The following is a 21,309-nucleotide window of genomic DNA, read 5'->3' as shown; positions in this document are numbered from 1 at the left end:
AACTCCACGTCTAAGAATTTATCCCACGGGTGTACCACATATACAATTTACACAAATACATGTTCAAAGATATTTACTACTTATCAGTGGAGGAACTGGGACAGTGAAATGCAAAGCAGTCATTAGAGAAAAAGAGGTCCATCTCTGGGTACGAATGTAGACAGTTACCTAAGACACAGTGTTAAGTAAAAACCAAGTTATGGAACAGCACGCAAAGAAGGATTCCCGGACATACAGTTACACATTACATATGAATGCGTGGACAGCATTATGTGGTGTACATGAATCTGCTTGGTCTATGTGGTGGTGTATAAGCTTGCACATCCACAGAAAATTCTGTTAAGTATATACAAGAAACCAATAATATTAATTATATGTAGAGAGTAGGATAAAAGCTGCAGAGAAAGGAAGTGGATGTTTATTTTCATTTTTATACCACTCTCTGAATTTTGTTCTTTTTTGGTGTGCTTTTTATTTTCATGAATATGTATCACAGCTATAAGCAAAAACAGGGTTTGGTTTTGTTTGGTTTGGTTTTGTTTTGGGTTTTTAAGATACAAGAAGGCCAGCTCTTATGCAATGGCTTGAAAACAAAGCAACATACGAAATACAACTGTCTTCTGTTACGACTGCAAATGCTCACAAAACAAGATAGTGTGTGAAAGGCTCCCAGGCTCTGTGTGCCAGTAAGAGGCATAATGGAGACAGTTCTTTCCTGGCACACTAAGAGACAGAGCCAGCTCCTACCCTGTGACGGGAATTAATGGCTGGACTTTCAGACCAATAATTAAGGTGGAATCCTGCTATACTTTTCGAGGCAACCTAAGCTAATTACCCTAGCAGTTAAAACCCAATTTTTCCTGTTCTGTCCCTCCAGCTCGTCTCCTCCTAAAGTGATCGATACATCTTAGCCACAGGGAGCCCAAGATCTCAGCTCTCCTCCTTTGCAATCTCTGTCCCTCTCCAACATGTCAGAAGACCTGGGCCATGCTGCAGCCTGAGCTGTGTTATCAGCTCACTGAACTTAACAGAGCTTCTGCTGTCTAAAACGTTTTGTTGATGCCACCTATTTGACTGGATAATTGTAAGTAATAAATATCATAGGATATTAAAAAGCACCTGTGAAAATGTTAGTTCGCTTGAACTTTGGGGGGGCGGGGGGGGCAGGCTGACATTAATGCTGAGGAGTACAGTTGCTAACCTCACCTGTGCTATATAAATCCTGCCTACAATCCTGCCTACAACCTGTAAAGCCACCTCAAGTTCTTTCTCAACGCAAACAGCCAACACGGTCTCTTAAAAACACAACTCAGACTTCCTTTGTTGTCATTCCCTCCTGGCTCCCTAAGTGCCGAGTACACCAGTTCTCTACTCCTTTCAGGAAAGCTTTCTCCCTCTTCCAGGTCTTTTCACTTATTGGAGCTAGTACTGGAAGTGCTTGCTCTACACCCAGCTTTTTTTTTTTTTTAACGTTTTCTGTCTGCTTCTGTTTCTTCAGGTGTCAGCTCAAATGTTACCTCCTCAGAAAAAGCTTTCTGATCATAGTCTATAAAATGGGCCTCCTTCCTCCCCCCAGGACCCTGAATTATTCTCTCCTCACTCTAGCCCCTCGTAGCATTTAGCATGCCATAGAATCCTTTATCTTTGTTTACTGATTTATGGCATGTCTTCTGCACTACCGTGTCTCCCGAAAATAAGACCGGGTCTTATATTAATTTGTGCTCCAAAAGACACATGAGGGCTTATGTTCAGGGGATGTCATCCTGAAAAGTCATGCTAGGGCTTATTTTCCGGTGAGGTCTTCTTTTCAGGGAAACACAGTATAATATAAGCTCGTAAGTGCTGAGGTCTCATCTGTCTCATCCTCCACTGCATCCCTGTACCTAGAACAGTGCCAGCACATAGTAGGTGGTGAAGAGGCATTTGTGAAATGAGAGAACAGAGTTATTCACGGCAAAGAGCTTCCATCTACATTCTCACATTTCACCTAGCTGGTGAAACAGGCAGGGTCAGTACGATTTTTCTCATTTGAATTACTGGCCCAAGGTCACAATGGGTAAATGACAAAGCCAGAGCTGGTATCTGGGGTTTCTGACTCATGATTTCTTAATACCCCCACTGTTCAACAGTATCCAAAAATTGGACTTGGCCATGTTGAAAAGAGAGCAATTTATCGAGGCTTCAGCATGAGGGGAGGAGAAGAGAAAGATCTGCTTTCCTGCAGGGGTGAGGCAAGGGAGACAGGAAGGGGGCAATGGCGAGCTATTATCTTGCACTCCCTAGTTGTGAGTTAGTAAGTAAAATTCTTTCCTTCCCCTGAATGAAACACAGCTGCCTCTGGGACGGAGGCTTGTGAAACCCCTCACCATCGAGTCACAGTGTGGAACACTTGGCTAATAGAAACACTAAGTGAAATTTTAGGTAGGTTAGATACGGTGACCCAAATTGGAAAGTGACACCTGTGTTCACATCTACTGGACCCCATGCAGTAAGCTGGGATCTAAGTTCTACGCACGCCCCCACATAACCCCAAAACTACAGTCATCCACGTACCTTCCTACGGCATGGAGCTCCAAATCTCCCCAACAGGGTGACTCACTGGCAGGGGAGGAGGGCACACAGGACCCACACAGGAAAGGGCAAAAGGGGTAGCACAGACAAAGGAAGGGAAGGAAGGACAAGGAAGTTGAAGATGAAGGGGAAGGAGAAAGAGGAGGAAGACAGAAAAGAGGGAAGGAGACCATAGAAGGAGGAGAAAGCGAAAAAAGAATAAGGGGCAGGGAGAAATAAGGATTGTTACCCTGCTAAGATTTTTGTTTCAATGCTCAAGTGGCCAAATGCTGGTACGAGGCAGTCCTGGGGTCAGGGTATTTTTCAGGCACTTGTCTGTTTCCATAGAGACGGAGAATTCTTGCATCAGTAATCATCTTCCAAATTTCTCCAGTGGCTGAGCTTTCTTCCTGTGCCTCCATCATCAGGCAGGGACACAGAGCCTCACGCAGCGAGCATGGGCGTAAGGGCAGGCTGGCTACCTTATACCATCCTGGCCTCCCGCCTCGGGCCTGGACTCAGACCAGCACCGTAGAGCTTCAGTTCTAGCATTTCCACTGATTACCTTTCTCCTCCCGCAGGCAAGCACAGGCCCTGCTCCTGCCTCCCACCCTTTCCACAGCACTCCCCTGAAGAGCTGCACAGCCTAATAAAGGGCAGCCTACCAAAACGCTGAAAGCTTAGTGAAACCGTGTGCCAAGCTAACAGTATATCTGGCCCTTCCACAAGTGTGTTCATGGTACATTTGCAGCATAGAAAACAGTTGGTCGCATTTCCCACTTTTAGCCAAGACTGGAAATACTCCCTCTTCTCCTGCCTTGGAGTGCCCATTCCCCCTTTAAAAAAAAAAAAAAATTGTATTTTTTGGTTGCATTTGTATAAAGGTGAATGAATCCCTAACTGTTATGCTCATTTTTTAAATTCTGTTTTTTTAAAAGAAATTTTAAAACATTTTGGTGGGTCTTAAAATTATTGGGGTCCCTAGGCACTATGCCTGTTGCATAAGTCAGCCCTGCCTCACCTCCCCCTACCCCCAAATCTTCAGCACCCTCCCCTTGCCTACAGAATACAGTCTAACCTCCTCAGCAGGCTCGCCCTGATCTGGGTTCAACCTCTCTGCCCAGCGCCATCCACTACAGCACTTCCCACCCATGTGAGCTTCAGCTTCTAGGCCTAAATGCAGTTCTGTCAACACATCATGCACGATAACGCCACGGTGCCTCAGCCCCCAGCCCAAAACAATTTTCCTTTCCTTCTCCACCTACTGACTTCTGGCTCAAACATCACTTTCCACTGTGGCCGTCCCTAGTCCTTCCGGGTGAAATCATGGCTCCTTCTTCTGCACCCCCATACCACTTTACATGTCTATTATTATCCCACTTATCCACCCTGGCGTTTGCCAAATATAACCAATTCTAATCTGGCGTTTGCCAAATATAACCAATTCTAATGTGCACTTCTTTCACAGCATAACATTTCTAACATCAGGAAGTGGCTTAGAACATGTGCCAAACGAACTCACCAGACACCGAAAGGGTGCTACTGTGCAATACACCAAGAGTCATTACTTTCTGCACATGCAAACCCAACACTGCACAGAAGGCACTGGGTCATCTGATTGCTTCCTTGGTGGGCTTATCTGCATTAACACGACGCACGGTTGAATTTTAACTTCTATCCCTAGTATCTTTTAAAATTATACTTTGATGCATTGTTGAAATAAAAACATTTTTTAAATCTAGACTATGGCCTGTGACATGTCAGGTAAAGCAATTAAAGGTAGTAGAAACTGCCAGATCTCTTGGCACATGTCATGAAATTTTCTAATTCTTTGGACCATGAAGGACTTTTTCCTCAGACACTAAGCTGTCCTGTCAAAAGCTTCCAAGTAAATTTCAGGAGACGTTGTTCAACATACAGTAACTGTAATTTAGTTTATTCCTGAGTTACAAGTTTCGCAAACAAGGAAATATAAGCCCAATATAAACTCCAGGATTCTTCAATTCACCTCAAAATTATAGATTCTTTCCAGAAAGAGTTCAAAATGGTGAGTGCAGGTTATAAAAAGCAGTAAGTCACCATAAAACTCACATATAACTGCAGAAAGCCAAAGGTGATACAAAACTTTTTATATTAAACCTGAAAATCGCTAAGAGTCAAATCTTGTGATAATGATGAAGAAATCTACAGACAAAAGTCATCTATTGTTAGTCCGTTAAAAAAAAAAATGTATACATTTAATGGTTTGTTTTCTGTTTTGGTTTGGTTTCTTCTGCTCAAAACAGTTACCTGGATGATAAATCATACAATAGATTGCATTTTTTGTTCAAGAGAGCAGTCTTTTGGCGAGGTAATTATTTCTTTACATTTCCACATTAGAAAACTCTTGGAGGTCTGGGGCCATGGATTAAATCCTCTCTCTCTCCCCTCTATTGTCCTTGCATACAAAACATGCTCGTTATTGAACTGGCCTAGCTTTTGGGCAATAGTTTCATTTCTTTCAAGTCTGGCCTCATTTCTGTTAAAATCTAGCTGTATGATTATTTTTAGATTTGGATGGACGTATTTCATTATAAATGCCCTTTTTAAAAATTCAAAATCTGTTCATGCTTTCATTTATTCAATGAGTATTTAAATAAATGCCAAAGAGTGACAAGAATACAAAGGTGAATAAGACACAGCTGTCTGAACTTTACTTCCAGTCTAGAGGGAGACACAGGCCAGGCAACATTATCACAACTGAATGTGATGACAGCTATGACAGGGACGTACAGGCTGCTGCAGGGGCGTGGAGAACAGCCATCTCATATGCAGCCTATAGGATTTAAGGATAATGAAACCAAGTCTTGATGAATAGGAGATAACTTAGAAAAGTGGACATCTAGATGGCTATGAGAGAAGCTGCCCTAAGCCGAGGGAACAGTATTTCCAAAAGCTTAGAGATAGAGTGAAGGGAGGGGGGCCCTACCAGTGAAGAAAGGACAAGAAATTCTGTTGGGCTCGCTGGCAGAGGTACCAGGATGGGCTTCTGATGTCCAGTTAAGAATACTCTGGACTTTACCCTGAGAGCAGTGAAGACTCATTTTTACTGAAGATATTGTTCTATAAATTTATAAAGCTGCATTATTATATTGTACTCTCAGTGTCATATCAGAATTTAATCAGTCTTATTCAATACCGATTTTCCTCTATCTTCCTCAGTTCCAGTATTTTTAAGTTCTTTATGCTATGTTTAACTCCAGAGAAATATGTCTTATTGGCACGAGATTCAAAATGAAAAACAACTGCACTCATTTCAGTTACCTCTGGACACTCCTATTTCTCCTTACCTAAGGGAAAGAAACAAATAGAAACGTTCACTAAATTCTTCACTTGCAATCTTATGGGCACTTTCTATGGCATTTTACTCAATAAAGAATGAGTAGAGCCTGTGTAATCTGAGGCAAATTGCTTAACCTCTCTGTGCCTGGTTTATTCAACCACAAGAGGAAAGGAACTATCACTAATGTAATGTAATATAATATAATATAAGACTGGGTCTTATGTTAATTTTTGCTTCAAAAGACGCATTAGAGCTGATTGTCTGGCTATGTCTTATTTTGGGGAAAATATGGTGCATATGTATTTACATAATACACTTTCACTTTCAATAGGGGTTACCATATTTTGCCATGTTATTAAATGGGCACTTTTTGGCCCAAATCTGTGAGGGAAAAATAAGGATGTGCATTGTAGATGGGTAGTCCTAATTCCGTATCTATATAAATGTTTTTAATTCTTTTATTTATGCTTATGAGTTAAAAGTGTAACTCTAGAAATCAATAACGATATCTATATGCAAAATAATACCCTGGAACATGATAATCAGTTTTGCTGAACTTAGGATGAACTTGCAAAAACAAAGAGCTCTTGGCCTTCTCTGATGGGTAAATATGGTAAATTTGTTACCAGTCCATAAAATTTCTTGTACCTTGTATCTATTCTTGTGTTTTGCAATTATTTGCTACATAAAATTTCTTGTACCATACTATGTTAAAAAACAAATGCTAAAATTCCTTTATAATACAAAAAACAAGTATATAAATGTACACAAATAAAAATTTGAATTAAAAAAGTAAAACAAAAGATTTTTTTTCCCTGAAAGTTTGGGCCAAACACGTGGGTGTGCGTTATACATGGCAAAATACGGTATCTCTGAGGCAAGGGCCTAAAGAATCAGGGAGGGAAGAGGGTATGTTTTTATATTTTTCATTTTATTCCTTTCTGTAATCTTTAATTCTTTTTTAATCAAGAGCATGGAAAACTCTTACAGTAAAAATTGATTTACAAACCTCGTTACATAAAGTTAAAGAAACAAATTATTCTGAAGGCTTAGGATAATTATGTGGAAACCAATTTATGTGAAGAAAAAAAAAGAAAGCTGAAGAACCTAGGCTTGATTAGCCTAGAAGAGGAGAGAATTGGACTAAGAGGAGAAACATGACCTCTTGTCTCATTTTCAAAGGGTTGCCATGTGGTAAAAAAAAAAAAAAAAAAAAAAAATGGATTTATTTTGTATCTAGACAGCTGAAAGGCTGATTTTTGTCTAAATAAAAGGAAGACCTCTGTGCCAAGGAGAACAGTCCAAAGTCACTGCCTCAGAAGGCGGGGACAGCTCCATCACAGAAGGTGTAGATCACAGCCTACGTGGCCATCTTTCAGAGACTTGGCCCAAAGGATTCCCCTTCTAAGTCTATAAAACCTGGCAGTCACCAAGCACTTGAAATTTGAGAGGTGCATCATTAAATGGTTATCCAGAAACATTCAAAGGTTAGCCACACATTAAATCAGTTACATAAATCAACTTTGCCTTCAACCATTGTTGCCTGCCAACAAGACCCTTACGTGAGCCGGTATCCCTAAGGAAGTAATATCAGTACCTATACGCTGGTAATACGTCAGTGATGCATGACGTTACCCAAATAAAGATTACATAATGTGGATGCTGGGTTTAAACACTACCCAGAATAGTATTTGTTAAAGATAATTTTTGTTTCCAATCAGATTCATACTAAACAGCAAAGTGTTTTAGCATTCTTCATTATCCTTATACTCTTAATTGGACTGCTGTTTTGTGGCTTGTCATTATGAACTTGGTAAGTAAAGCCTAATGTTGGAACGCTTTCATGACTCAAGACTGGGAGTGCTGCTTTTGTGGATTCTACTTTCCATGGAAGATGAAATGCACACAAGAGAAATACAGGATTTCTGAGCTAATGAATTGGGATAGCTGCAGTGCCATTTGGGATATGAGAAGATGACCTTTGAATGACACTCTTTTCTAGCAAATAATTCAAATGAAGAGAAAGTGAGCCAGAGCAGGTAGAGAGCTCTGCAAGACACATCCACCCAGGGAGCTGCTTTGGCATCTACCACTTGAAAGTCTGTTGACTTAAAAATCAGTACACTTCTCTGAACATCTGTCGCTCTTTCATCTAATAACAGAGGGGAAAATCAAAGTAGATAATATTGTTTCCATTTCAACAATCAGTTGATATTATGCCTATAGAGATAAAGACAGTTTAGTTCAATGGGGATACATTTAGACCTTAGAATTACAAAACTGAATCTTGATGTCACTAAGTAGCTATTTTATCTTGAACAAGTCTCCTGCCATCTCTAACAATATGTTTCTTCATCGGATTGGAATGGTACCAACAGCAAAGGGAAGAAAAATTACAAATATCTTCTCCTGTTGTTTTAAGCCTCACACTAAATAAAGCTTTATTATGATTCTCCTTTTATAATGGGGAACAGGCTTAAACATTTTCTAGGTTTTACAACTAGTAACAATAGTGCAGAGGTTTGATCCCAAATCCCTGGCCAGCGACACATGCGACTTATCCTACCTAACAGAATTCTGGGGAAAGGAAATAAGATTAGTGTCCAACTGTTCTATTATAAATAGCTGTGCACGTGTAAGGTATTGCTAAGACTAAACTTTCAATTCTCTAGAGGTATCCCGACACATTTTCTCCATTCATAAACATTTCTGTTAGAACAAAAGCCCCATGAACCACCTATCCTAACCAGGATGTCACAGCATGATCAACAGAATGAATGGGCAGATTACTGCTGCTTTAGAAATGATGCATGAGTTTAATTAAATATCTTAAAGAAACGGATATGTTTACACTACACAAAGCCGCTCTCTCAGGATCTTTGAAGAACTATAATTACACAGGACAGATATAGTTGCACTAATAAATGAAACTTGCTACCCACTAAAAGAAACCCATTCTCAGGGCCCAATCCCTCACCCAAACCAAACAAACAGCATCCTCCCAAACTGCATTCTCAATTGTAAATAAGCATCAAAATAGTCATAGGATACACAGTACTGCCACAACAAAGCCATATCATTTCCCTAAGTGGGGAGTGAGGGACGGGACCCTGCAACCATTTCATATAGTTCTAGTTTGATCGAGTTGAAGATTCAACTCCTAGTAATAACGATTTAGAGATAATATTCTTAATAAAAAATGATTTCCCATTACAACAGTTTATCAAGGCAATTCATGCTTCTCCTCTAAACCTATTGGAAAATCTCTGATGTAGTGGGGGGGAAAAGAATCCTCAAAACTCCAGATTTACCACAGGCTGCCTTGTGTTTGAGTTACTGCCCCTATTAAGTGACTGCCCCCTAGAGGGCAGTTCCCCACAGTGCTTACTTAGCACAGAGCTCAGCACACAAGCTCAGGAAATACGTGCTGAATTTATTTTAGAATATGACATACTTTAAAAACAAATTCCAATTCTTAAAAAGAAAATCTCTAGGAAAGATGAAAATACAAAAATTTTCATATTTCTTTCATTTCCCTGAAGTGGGCTTCTCCACACTCATTTGGAAACTGTTCATTTATTTGTTTACATGCCTACTATGTTCCAGAAAGGATTCCAGTGTCATCATTTGGAGTACATGAATCTTTGTTTAAGATTTAAAGGAGATCACATCTAGTCAAAAGATGGTTTGAACTTTGATATACCACAGATTTGGAAAAACATAAATAAAATAGCAATGTACAACATCAATACCAAGACCCCTGAAGCCATCAGTCGCATTTTAGTTGTAATTTAAAATGGTACTGTGAGAACATCCCACCAATACCTTACTTAACTTCGCTAAGAGCTCTATGGATAACATTCGTTTTCAGGCCAGGAGACTTGAACATCTGTGGGCAATATGTCACCCCACTTATGGGATGAGGGAAATAGAAAATGGTAGCCCAGGGAGAGCCATTACACAATTTACAGAAGCAAGTATTTGTTTGCAAAGCAGGAATTAAATCCAGTTTAGCTTCATTACTTCCGAACAACCCAATATGAATCTTTCCTCCAGAGTCTTCAGTTGTCCAGTATTAAAATGATCAATGTAGAACAAACCACTAACCACTCCAATTATAAATTATCTTTATGTAAACAATCCTCAGATATTGGTTCCTTGACAAGGTAAGCAAACGGTTATAATAATACACCTTGTCCAAGGTGTATGACTGTTTTGCTATGGAAATCGGTAAAAGAGCATTTTCAAGAAAGAAATCCAACTTGTTAAAATGCCTTATAAGACGGTTGCAAGCCCCGATACAAAGTGTAGAGGTATTTCCATTTTCCTTACACGTAAAGCTTTATGAAATATTAATATATTCAATGTGAAAGGATAAACAAGACCAAAGCCAACAAAAGACGGAGTAACTTTCATTGTGCAAATCATAAAAACTGTGCAAAAGGACTCTAGATCCCAGGTAAAAACTGCTCAAGAAACAGCGTTAACCCTAGCAGGGTTGAGAAGAGGCCGAGCTTTACACAATTGCAAATAACACCAGCATTATGAGAACTGGAATCCATATCGTCCACAGGCTTCAAAAACAATCAACGCACTAACTCCTTCACCTCTCCGCACTCATCCAGCTGGGTAGTGAAAGCAGCTGCCTCTTCCCGCCCTACTTCCTAGTCTCGCCTGGTGCCACCTCCTCCCCTCGCCTGTCCACCCCTCCTCCACTTCCCCTCCCCTCCCCGCCCCCAGGTGGTGTATTCAGCAGCCTTAGAAGATTAAGAGGCGCTCGCTCCAGTCGCTGGGCCTCCGGACTGATCTAACGTTTCCTACCTCCCTGGTATAGAGAAATTAGAGACGCGACTCCCTGGTGGTATTAGATGCCTTCGCCTCTCTCCCAGCCTCTCCCTGGCTAGGGCTGGGGTGGGCGCCTCGAGCTAGGTACTGGGCCGTATCTGCAGGTCCGCCCGCGCACGGAGTTCAGCCGGACGCTCCCCAACCGCGGCGCTACCTGAGCTGTCCATGGTGCTGGCGCGGTCCTGAGGCTGCCGGGCAGGACTCCGCCCCGCCGCCCCGACATTCACTCTCTGCTTGACGCCACCCCCGCCGCTCCCCACACTAAAGTCCCCGTTACTGTCCACCAGCTGCAAAGATTCATAACCATCGTTGCTGGTCTTTTTCCGGTAGCTCCCGAGGAGGCTCATGGGCAAGCCAAGAGAAAAGGGAAAAAAAAAAAATCCACCTGGGAGCCGAATAGGGAGATGGAAGGTGGAAAGGGCTAAAGGAGAAATTTAAAAAAAAAAAAAAAAGAAAAAAGGGAGGGTGGGAAATCAAGTGCCCGACATGATGCTAAGAGGAGGGAAAGAGGGAGCGGCCACCGTAGAGGAGCTTTACGGGGCGCGGCGAAGCCACCGCCCTGGGCAGAGCGCGGCTCGGCGCTGGGGCGCGAGGGAGGGAGGGAGGGAGGGACAGCGAGAGGGAGGGGGCCAGAGGGCGGGGGCGCTGCCGCCACGGAGCTGCCAGCCCAGCCGAGCTCCAGGCTCCCGGCCAGCCACGCTCTGGCTGGGGAGTGCCCGGAAGCAATCCTATAAGGTGTCGCCGCGTCGCCCCGCCGTGCAGCAGGGCAGCTCCAATCGCAGCTGGCCCACGGGTAGGGAAGAAAAGAGAGGGAGTAAGGGAAGGGAGATTCTCGGGGAGGTGGGCTGAAGGCGTACAAGGGGGCGGGGTGGGAGGAGGAGGCGACTACTACAACCCGGGTGGAGGGTGTGTTGGCGTGTGAGGTAAAGAAGAAGGGGGGCTGGGTGTCTCTGACTGGTAAGCTTGGGGGACAAGGGGGTCTCTTGGTAAGATCCAGACACTCCCATTTCGTATAACTTGGCCTATATTTACTAGGCGATTCGGCAAGTCAAAGCCACCCCGACCGTTACAGCCCTAGAGGACTGAGTTGTAACTCAATGGAACAGAAAAAAAAAACCTAACTTAAGCCAGGCTATCTGTATGCTAGGATAGAAAGAAACAGCAGGGTTTTGCACATTTCCCATAATGATGGTCCCTAAGTGAGATACCAAAGAGCTTGCTATTCAAACACTAGGAGGCAATTAGGGTCCATTCGACCTAGTGAGTATATAGTATGTGGCTGTTTAGTAACTATTTGCTAAAGGAATAAATTGGGAAAATGGATGGAGAGCAAGGTTGAATCAGGTGCAACTTCAGATCTGACATCATTTACGTTGGGACCTAGAGAAAGGACCAAATAACTCAGCTGGCTTGAGGGAATGGTTGGGAAGCAAGTAACAGGAAGGTTTTCTTTCCATTCTCTAGCTCCTCCCCCCTTTTCTTTCATAATTTTGGGGCAAAGAAAGCAGTCACTCATCAGAGGAGAATTTATCACGAAGATAATGAAGCTTAAGGGTCAGGACTCCTTTTGTGCAGAAGCCTCTTTCAAGGATGTGTACATAATTTTACATTCGTGATTTCATATTCTTAAAGAGGATCCCAACATTGTAAAAATTTTCAAGACAGATAAAACCTAGATATAATTCTAAGTCTCAAAGGGTGATTACTAAATGTTCATTTTCACCTGACATAATAGGACTGCAGAAGTACCCCTCCTTCTCATCAATTTAGGTAAAAGCCAGGTGAGAATCTTGGTTAAAAAGGATTCTTTACTAGGATTTGGGATGACTAAGTGAGAAGCTTTTCAAGTCATCTGACAGAGTTTCATCACCAAAACAACAAGAAAAAAGTGCATGTGTGTAAAATTTGCTTAAGACACCTTTGCCTTCTTCCCTTTCGTGGCTTTCTCTTGCTGTTATGATTTTGATCACCTAAGGACACAAAATCAAACTATCACATGTAAGAGACTTCAGTCCAAATCATTTGGGACCCAAAGAGTTTCCTGGAAGCTCAAGCTCTACACAGGTCTACGTAAAATAAATTAATTGGATTGAGAGACGTTTTCCTGTTCGAGGATCACTCAAACGCCAATTTTTGGAGGAAGAGGATGAATCAGTAGAGGCCAAGAGAGTGCCTGCTGTCTTCTAGATCCCTCCAGACCCTCTAGGAAGACGAAATTGCCTGACCAGTTGCTTTCCTAATTGCATTATCTGGTGATGGTGTGGTCTGACCTGAATCACAAATCACAGTTAATGCTCATTTACAAGATCAGAAAACTTGAGTGGTGGCAGTTAAAGTTGTAATAAAATTTTAAACAAAAATTGTATACTTTCAATTTCCCAAATCTGTCAGATTGAGCTGTTTTACTTACTTGACTGAAGTAATAATACTCCGCACAGTCTAGTAAATCTTTTCCAATAACATTTTAATCTTTTCTGCACATTTCCTTTTAATTCATTACTAACCCACAGTTAGAGTAAATACATAATGTCTATCACATGCCTTGTCAAATTCTGGATTTATTATCGCCGGATTAAGAGAATTTAGAGAAAACCATTTTTAAAAAGTGAAAATTATTATTTTCAAAAACAGCACTCTCAGTTATTTTTGCTCAACTGTTTTCAAAGTTGCAGACATATTGCTGGAAGAAATTTAGATGAAACATACGCCTTTGTATTTTTGGATATCTATCTTCCCAGTTTGCAAATTTAAAGAAAAACATGAATGGGCTATAGGGACCATTTTATTTTTTATCTTTGCTCTTAATTTAACATAAATAAAATCAATCAGAGTAATTATTAATAACCCTACAAAGTTAGGATATAAAGAACATATTAGGGTAGGAAAATACAACAGCTAGACTAATTTATAACAGTCTAAAAACTAGTTTGGTGCTTAAACTGGAAATATACACCAATTTCAACCCTAAGATTTTTTTTACTGTCCTGAAGATCAAATTCACTTGTCCATGAAGATCTCACTCTTCTACTCTATAAAATAAAGCATAATAAAAGTACCACTATACTTGGAAGTAAGATTTTAATTAGTATTTAACACATATAGAAGTACTTAACAATTGTTCTCTATTATTACTATTATTGGTCTGTCTTCTATCCTCAGTGCTTGTCAGGTCTAGTTCTTCGTATGAGAGGAGCTTGACAAAGACTAACTATTATTTTTTCCAAGACTATGCTAATGGAAACTTATCTATATGATTCTGAATGAGAACCTGCACTTAAGGAAGGGAGGTGGCCCTGATAAAATCCAAGGTGAACATTTAGAGCCAAACTCTCCTGTTTTTCCAAGATCAAGATTGCTCCATAATTTATCTCAAGAATACCACATCACATCTGGGGCAGAGCCAAACGATTAGATGGTCTCTTCTTGGGGAGAGCATTTTTCCCTTTGCCTGTCTCTTGCTGACTTCAGTCACTTTTATTAACTTAGTAAAGATTATCTACACTGAGGAATGTTCAGGAGCCAGGCTCTATTTCTCCCCATCTCCTCCACCCCCAAAGTGATCTCCTGTCACAGCAATGTCACACCACTGTTGATGGGTATATGTACAACCCATCTGGGATTATGATCTGTGCCTTTTGATTTCCAGGAACTATCATACATTGGTTAAGATTCAGGTTATGGAACCATTATTTTCTAGGATTGAATCCTAGTTCCTCAAACTCTTAGCTCTATGAACTTGGGCAAGTTACTTAACCTCTCTGCCTCACTTTTCTCCTCTGTAAAACCAGCATAATATGAGTACCATCAGATTAAGGCTGTAGTAAGAATTAAATCAGTACCTAAATATAGTAAGTGCTTAACAAATGCTATCCATCTATTATCACTATTATTATTCTACTATTTTTTATGGATAAATCATTTTTTTCAAAAATGTAACTTCCTATCTGTAAAATTAGGCTAAAATCTGCCCTGCCCACTTAAGAGATTTGTTATCATTATGGCTGTATGATAATATAAAAAGTATTATGTAAAATGTGAAGTGATTGTTCCGCCTTGAATTTTCAGATAAAAATCTGTTTTTTTGTTCATGTGTACATCCCCCATGATACCCAAAAGAGTACCTCACACTCATTAGATTGAGAAAATATTAATATCTACTAAATAAATATTAGCATCACCTTGTCTAGTGATTTGTTTTACCTTACATGTTGTGGTACACTAGTGGACTGTAAAATAAACTTAGCTTATTTTAATAAAAATGATATAGGTCGGAAAACATCAGTTTTGGGCACATAGTTAAGATGTTGTTTCTTAAAACACTGTTTTGAGTTTGTGGGTGTGTGTGTGTGTGTGTGTGTGTGTGTGTGTGTGTGTTTCTGCTCAGCAATAACACAAATGTATTTCTCACTATGGGTCCCAGTATTAAATGTTTGAATGTCTACATATGGCATAACCTCCAGTACTGAGAGGTCCTGGTATTCCCAATTGTGAATGTCCTATACACTGTGAAACCTGAATTCACTTGAATAATTGGACAACAAAGAATTCTGACTAATCTAACTAACCAAACAGTGAATAAGGGGAGAGCTTCTGCTCTGTTACAAAACATACTATAATCAGGTTTCTAAAATGCGCTTCTTCAATTTTCTGCCTTAGCTAATATATATTGACGAATAGTATTGAAACTCTTTGGCAACATGCCTCAGGTACATAATTCAGACTATCTCCTTACTGAACCAGGCCTGTGGCTATAATTGGTACAAGGCACTCAAACTGAGACCAACAGGCCATATCTGACCCCCAGATGTGTTTTGTTTGTTCTGTACTTTTTTTTAAATTTTAGCTTAGATGCTTTTACAGAAGGTACACACAGGCGCCAGCGTTGAGTGCCACCGTTCACCGTCACTTCCCAATGTATGATACCTATCCTGTCCCACGCGTTCCCACTACAACCCTGCAGGCATTTGATTTTGACACCAGTAGTGTAGTGGCAAAGCCAGAGGAGTAACAACACCAAGACAAATGCCAAAAGCCACATCTGCAGGTCACAGTGCAGAAGAAAGAGCAAGAGGCTGAGAATCCTCTCCTGACTCTATCATTAATCAGCAGAGTGGCCTTGAGAATCATTCTCTTTCTCTTAGATAAAATTGATGGTGTTGAATTACAGGATTTTCCTATCCTTCTCAAAACTTTAGTTGTCATTTTCCTGTTTCTCCTCCAAATAAAGCCCAGAGGGGGAAAACGATGACCATTTAAGTGCTCCAGTAGCTAAGTGCCAGTTAATCAAGGTTTTTCTATAGAATGCATGCACAAACAGTGGCAGCTGTCAAGGGCTCCACATAGAGCAATGCACACGAGAGACAAAGATGCTGGAAAAAACCAAGTGAGCTGGTAATATTAAAAGAAGAAAATCTCTCAACTATCCCCATAATATTCCTGAAGTACGAGATTTGTCTGTTCTTGGTACCTATTAGAGTTCTGGGTTTCCCAGAAGACAGGGAAAAATTTCCAGGCAGAATAGATTTTTTTAAAGATAATTCAATACCCTGAAACCTGTGCCTCCCCGAAACTGTAGAAGTATTAAAAATAACTGCCATTGCCAACTTACCATTTGCCAGGTATCTTAACTACCTTAACTTCTACCTCCCAACAACACTGCAAAGTTATCACCCTTATTTTGAGGCACATTTGGAGAGGTTAAGTAACTTGCCTAAGCTCACACAGCTAGCAATCAGTTAGCATACAAACTCCCATCATCTTTCTGATCATGCTTTGGCCACTGCCTCAGTTTGAAGAGGAGATTCCAGTGGTCAACGTGAAAGCTGGAGAACATTGGGGTCATTCCTTGGATCTGACCTAAGGGAATCATGGTTTGGGCACCTTATGGGAACTACCCTTGCTTTACTATCCATGTGGCAGGTTCTGCTCAGCGAAACCTCAAAATTTTCCATTAATGTGGCTTCCCACTAGGCAGTCTTGTGCTGTAACCACCTGGCGTAGAGGAATTTGTACGTTGAGCTCCTGAAAATTGATACTTCGCTACCTTTGGCCCTGTTTTAAATCACTAGAAGAAAGAAAATCTTTATTTTCATTAGAAGCTCCTAGCTTTAAAAAAAGAACTTGACCTCTATTGTGTTTGCAATGTGTATATGTATCAATATGTGTATATGAAAATTAAAAAGACATCAAGGCATGGTAGAAAACCACTTTGGAGGAAAAACAAAACAACAACTATGTTTGAGTTGTGGACCTGCCACAAGCAAGTTTCCTATAATCTGTTTACTACTCATAGCCACATTCCCTCTCTATAAAATTGAGAGGACTCCCGTTCCTCCCTCATAGGAAGAAATCAAATGAAATAAGGTACATGAAAGAACATAACAAACACTAAAGCCCTACTCAAACACTGTATTTCATAAAATCTAAGAAATCATCCATTTTAAGTCACAGCATTAAAAAAGAAAAATATACTACAACTAACATAGGACACACATGACATATTATCAGTGTTAAGATGCTTCAAGATTGAATGAATGATAATATATAAAAGAAACTGTTTTTAGAATTGATGTAACAAATGTTATTATTTGACTATATGTTAGCCTAAGACTAGTAGTTGTCTCTTTAGAATTCAGGTATTTTGAGCAAATCTGGTAGGTAAAGGCAATATTCATCATGTTTTGCCAGGCCTACTACAGTGCTCAGTAAGTATCTGCTAATTGAATGAAAATGCAAAAAAACTGTGTGGGAAGCCATCTTTGCTTGCAGAAAAATGTGCTATGGATTTCCTTAGTAAGCTCACTTAAAACACAGTTTAATTTGCTAACATTCAACCCTTGATTTTCAAGGCCAGACTCATGGTATAACAATGTGATACCTATATTACCTATAGGTATTACACCTATATTACCATTTCAAGAGTGACTCATGGAAGCACCTGTCCCTTTAATCTGTCATCTTACAAGCACGGAAACTTCAACTTCTCAAATGGACAAACACCAACAGACTATACCATAAGTTGACTCTGTGCTCAATTGCTATCAATCTTGGGGAACACAGACAAAAATTTTGCATGGTGAATCGTTTTCCAAAGTCAAGTGCCAATGCGCTTACACTGAAGAGAAAGTTTCCATATATCCTGAACATTCTCATGTTTGGCCCTGAGCTCATTATACATGATTTTAGGCTCAAGATCCTTAAGATGTGGATGCATGTTCTCTGTAACCCCTTTGTGCCTAAAGGTTCTGAGCCCTGGAGTATGTGGCTAATCCTCTATGATGATGATGAGGAAGGCAGTGGTCACCCTAGACACAGGTAGAGCCAATTCTTGGGGTGCTGAGTCTCCAGGCAAAGTCTCCAAGGTACCAAACCACAGCTGCCTATCTGACCACATCTAACTGGAGGGAAGGAACTATTAATAGTATTTCCTGAGAACTAAATTAAGTGCCTGAGTTTTTCCATTTATTTACCCATTTAAACATGAAAGGTCTTCTGAGAAAGATTACAGTGCTGGCATCATACCTACGAAACCCAAGCTGAGCATGGGCTAAGCAGTGATTGCTAGTGATCCCCAATAGCTCCTTTCCATCTTCAATGCTAATAGAACCTTTAGCTAGTAGATCTTTAGCTGAGCACATGGCCATGTGGTATAAACAATGTATTTCTCAGTCTTCTTTCATATCTTGGACCTGCCACATGCAAGTTTTCTATGTAGGTATGTCCATGGGACTAAGTTATGGTCACTGTAATATAAGCAGACATGATATGTGCAATTTCTGGTATGCATCCTTCAAAGGGAGGATGAGGGAGCCCTTCTTCCATCATTTTCCCTTTCTTCTGAGTAAAACACGGAGCTCCAGCAGCTATCTCAGACCAGGATGAGATGAGCATGAGCATGGAAGAGGTGACAGTGAAGCAGTAGGACAGAAGGAACCTGATCCACAGATAAGCATGGCAGCTCTATACCGATTCTCTAGACTTTTTAAAGCTGAGTGAGAAGCTTTTTTTTGTAAGCCATTATTATTTTGCTTTTTCTATTATGTGCATCCAAGCCTAATCCTAACTCGAATGCAAACTGCAAGCTAATGACTGGATTTCAGTTATTTATTTACCACCACATTTACCAGGAATTACGGAAAGTTTATGTGGTCATGGACAAATTATGTAACTTCCCTATGCCTCAGTTTCCTCATCTGTAAAACAGTAGCCTCTATAGGGTAGCAATTAGACTTGTATAATGATATTAAATACATAACGAGCTGAGCACAGTGTCTGGCATGTAGAGTTCAATGAATGTTATCTATTCTGTTATTTCTTGTCATTGTCTTCAACTGATATACACCTGCGTCTACCGTGCAGGACTCCAAAGCCAGTGATGTCTCCACCTTAGCCCACTATCCAGAGACTGCCTTCCTGGGCAGACCCTGCCCAGAGTTGCAGAACCCTGACTGTGTCATCAATGAACTCCCTAGAAAAGTTGCCCCTTCCTTGGGATATAATTCTCTTTCTTAGATCTGCCCAAATGTCAGTGCAGTCTGGAACATTTGAAGCCATCAAAGTTGATCCAGAGCTCACAGCAAAGTATTAGCATTTATGACACAGTGGCTCTGAGTCTATTTACTTCAATATGGCCAAATGTGAGAGTATGACTCTTCCTCTACTTGTACTGAAAGTAAATAAGGAACTTGGGTAATAAGTTGAGGCATCTTATTTTATTATTGTATCTTTTCACTTTCTATTATGGAAATTTTCAAACATATACAAAATAGAGAAATTATATAATGGACTTCTTTGTACCCATCATTCAGAGTCAACAATTACCAAGTCACGGCCAGTCATGCTTTATACATAGACACCTAATTACTTTTAAGCAAATTCTAGACTTCGTATCACTTCATCAGTAAATATCTCAGTATGTGGCACTTCACAGCATTTTTGTAAAATAACTATCAGATTGCATCTGTATTAAAATTGAGACAGAGAAACAGGGCAAGGTGACATTACCTGTCTGTCAAGAGGCTAACGCTATCCACCAGTTCCCTTTCAGGAGACTGTCAGAAAAACCTGCATAACCTTTCCGTGTTTTATTTCCCAGTGGAAATGACGTATCCATCCACTCAACTTCTTGTCCCCCCTCTCACCCGCCCCCATCCCCACAAACTCACCTTTTCAAGTTGTGACCATAGGCCCTGCTACCTGAGAGATCTGGAAATGAGCATGGAATTAAGTTTTTCCAGAATAGGAGAAATTCATAGAATACTAAAGTTGGAAGGAGCTCAAGGTAGACTATCCCTTTCAATTTAGAGATAAGAAAATTGAACAGCAACATGGATGGTGGAGGGTATTATGCTAAGTGAAATAAGTCAGACTCAGAGAGACAAATACCATACGTGTAATCTCACTTATATGTGGAATCTAAAGAACAAAATAAACAAAAACAGAAGTAGTTTCATAGATACAGAGAACAAACGGATGGTCACTAGATGGGAGGAGGGCTGAGGGGCTGGGTGAGAAGGGTAAAGGGATTAAAAAGGACAAACTGAGTTAGAGGAGAGTCATGGGGACATGAAATACAGTATAGGGAATATAGTCAATAATGTAAAAACTATGTATAGTGTCAGATGGGTACTAGACTTATGGGGGGAGGGGTTAACTTCATAAATTATACAAATGTCTAATGACTATGCTGTACACCTGAAACTAATATAAAATAATATTAAATGTCCACTATAAAAAATATAGTCACGGGATATAAAGTACAGCATAGGGAATATAGTCAATAATATTGTAATAACTATTACAGTGTCAGACGGGTAATAGACATATTGGGCTATCACTTTGCGAGGTGTATAAATGTCTAATCATTATGTTGTTTTGTACACCTGAAACTATTAGAAAAGAAAAAGAAAACTGAGACAGAGAAGTGAGAAAACTGATTCACATTTGAGCTTTCTAAAATGCAGACCCAGTTATGACTCAGCTGCTTAAACCATTCTAGAGTTTCCCATTGCCCTCAGTCTAAGGTATTTAACACAATGGACCCTTCACAGTTTAAGCCAGATACAACCCTTTGGAGACTCCGCCCTCATCACTTCCCCTGTCTCCATCCTGTCTCTAAATTCAGACATAGCGCTTCTTTATGATCCCCTGCCTGGCCAATTCCTGCTTGGCCTTCAGATGCACGGATAGATAGCACTTCCCCAGGAAACCACCAAAGTTCTCAAAACCAAGTTAGATATAATTTCATGTCATCCCACAGAGCAGTGTACATCTTTTAACACAGCACTTACACTACATTGTAATTTCCTGTTACATATATGACTTCCCAGATCAGACTATGGGCAATGTTTGGTACCTAACATCACGTCTGACACAATGCACACACCTGATAAATACGTATTAAACAAATAAATGACTAGTGCCAGTGGGAAGAGTCCATGAAAGACATATGGGAAACTGCTCTGTATACTGTTTAGAACCCAGCGAAGGTTAGCCATTACATTAATAACTGCGTAAGAGCTACGAATAGGGCACTGGTTTTCTCACCAGTCCATATCAGAGTTCTTAGCATTCCATCACACTGCGTAACATGA

At 40.4% G+C, this 21,309-nt stretch overlaps 1 protein-coding gene across 7 annotated transcripts in view; it reads right to left on the bottom strand.

The window, feature by feature from the left end:
* The window catches only part of DNAJC6 (DnaJ heat shock protein family (Hsp40) member C6), a 126,571-nt gene that overhangs the window by 78,664 nt on the left and 26,598 nt on the right, over positions 1–21,309 (bottom strand). Inside the window, exon 1 of one of the 7 annotated variants that reach the window (XM_033115133.1) lies at positions 10,872–11,238. The exons of 4 other annotated variants lie outside the window; for them this stretch is intronic. In XM_033115133.1, the coding sequence (XP_032971024.1) occupies positions 10,872–11,064 (193 nt within the window). In that variant the 5' untranslated portion in view covers positions 11,065–11,238. Of the gene's footprint in view, positions 1–10,693; positions 10,717–10,871; positions 11,239–21,309 lie in introns of those variants that run through there. 2 more of the 7 variants (XM_033115132.1, XM_033115139.1) reach the window with 2 other exon arrangements.

The sequence above is a fragment of the Rhinolophus ferrumequinum genome, chromosome 9 (genome assembly GCF_004115265.2).
Source record: "Rhinolophus ferrumequinum isolate MPI-CBG mRhiFer1 chromosome 9, mRhiFer1_v1.p, whole genome shotgun sequence".
NCBI lineage: Eukaryota > Metazoa > Chordata > Mammalia > Chiroptera > Rhinolophidae > Rhinolophus > Rhinolophus ferrumequinum.
Note: the sequence above shows the minus strand (reverse complement) of the source record. Positions and strands in the feature narration are given on the sequence as shown.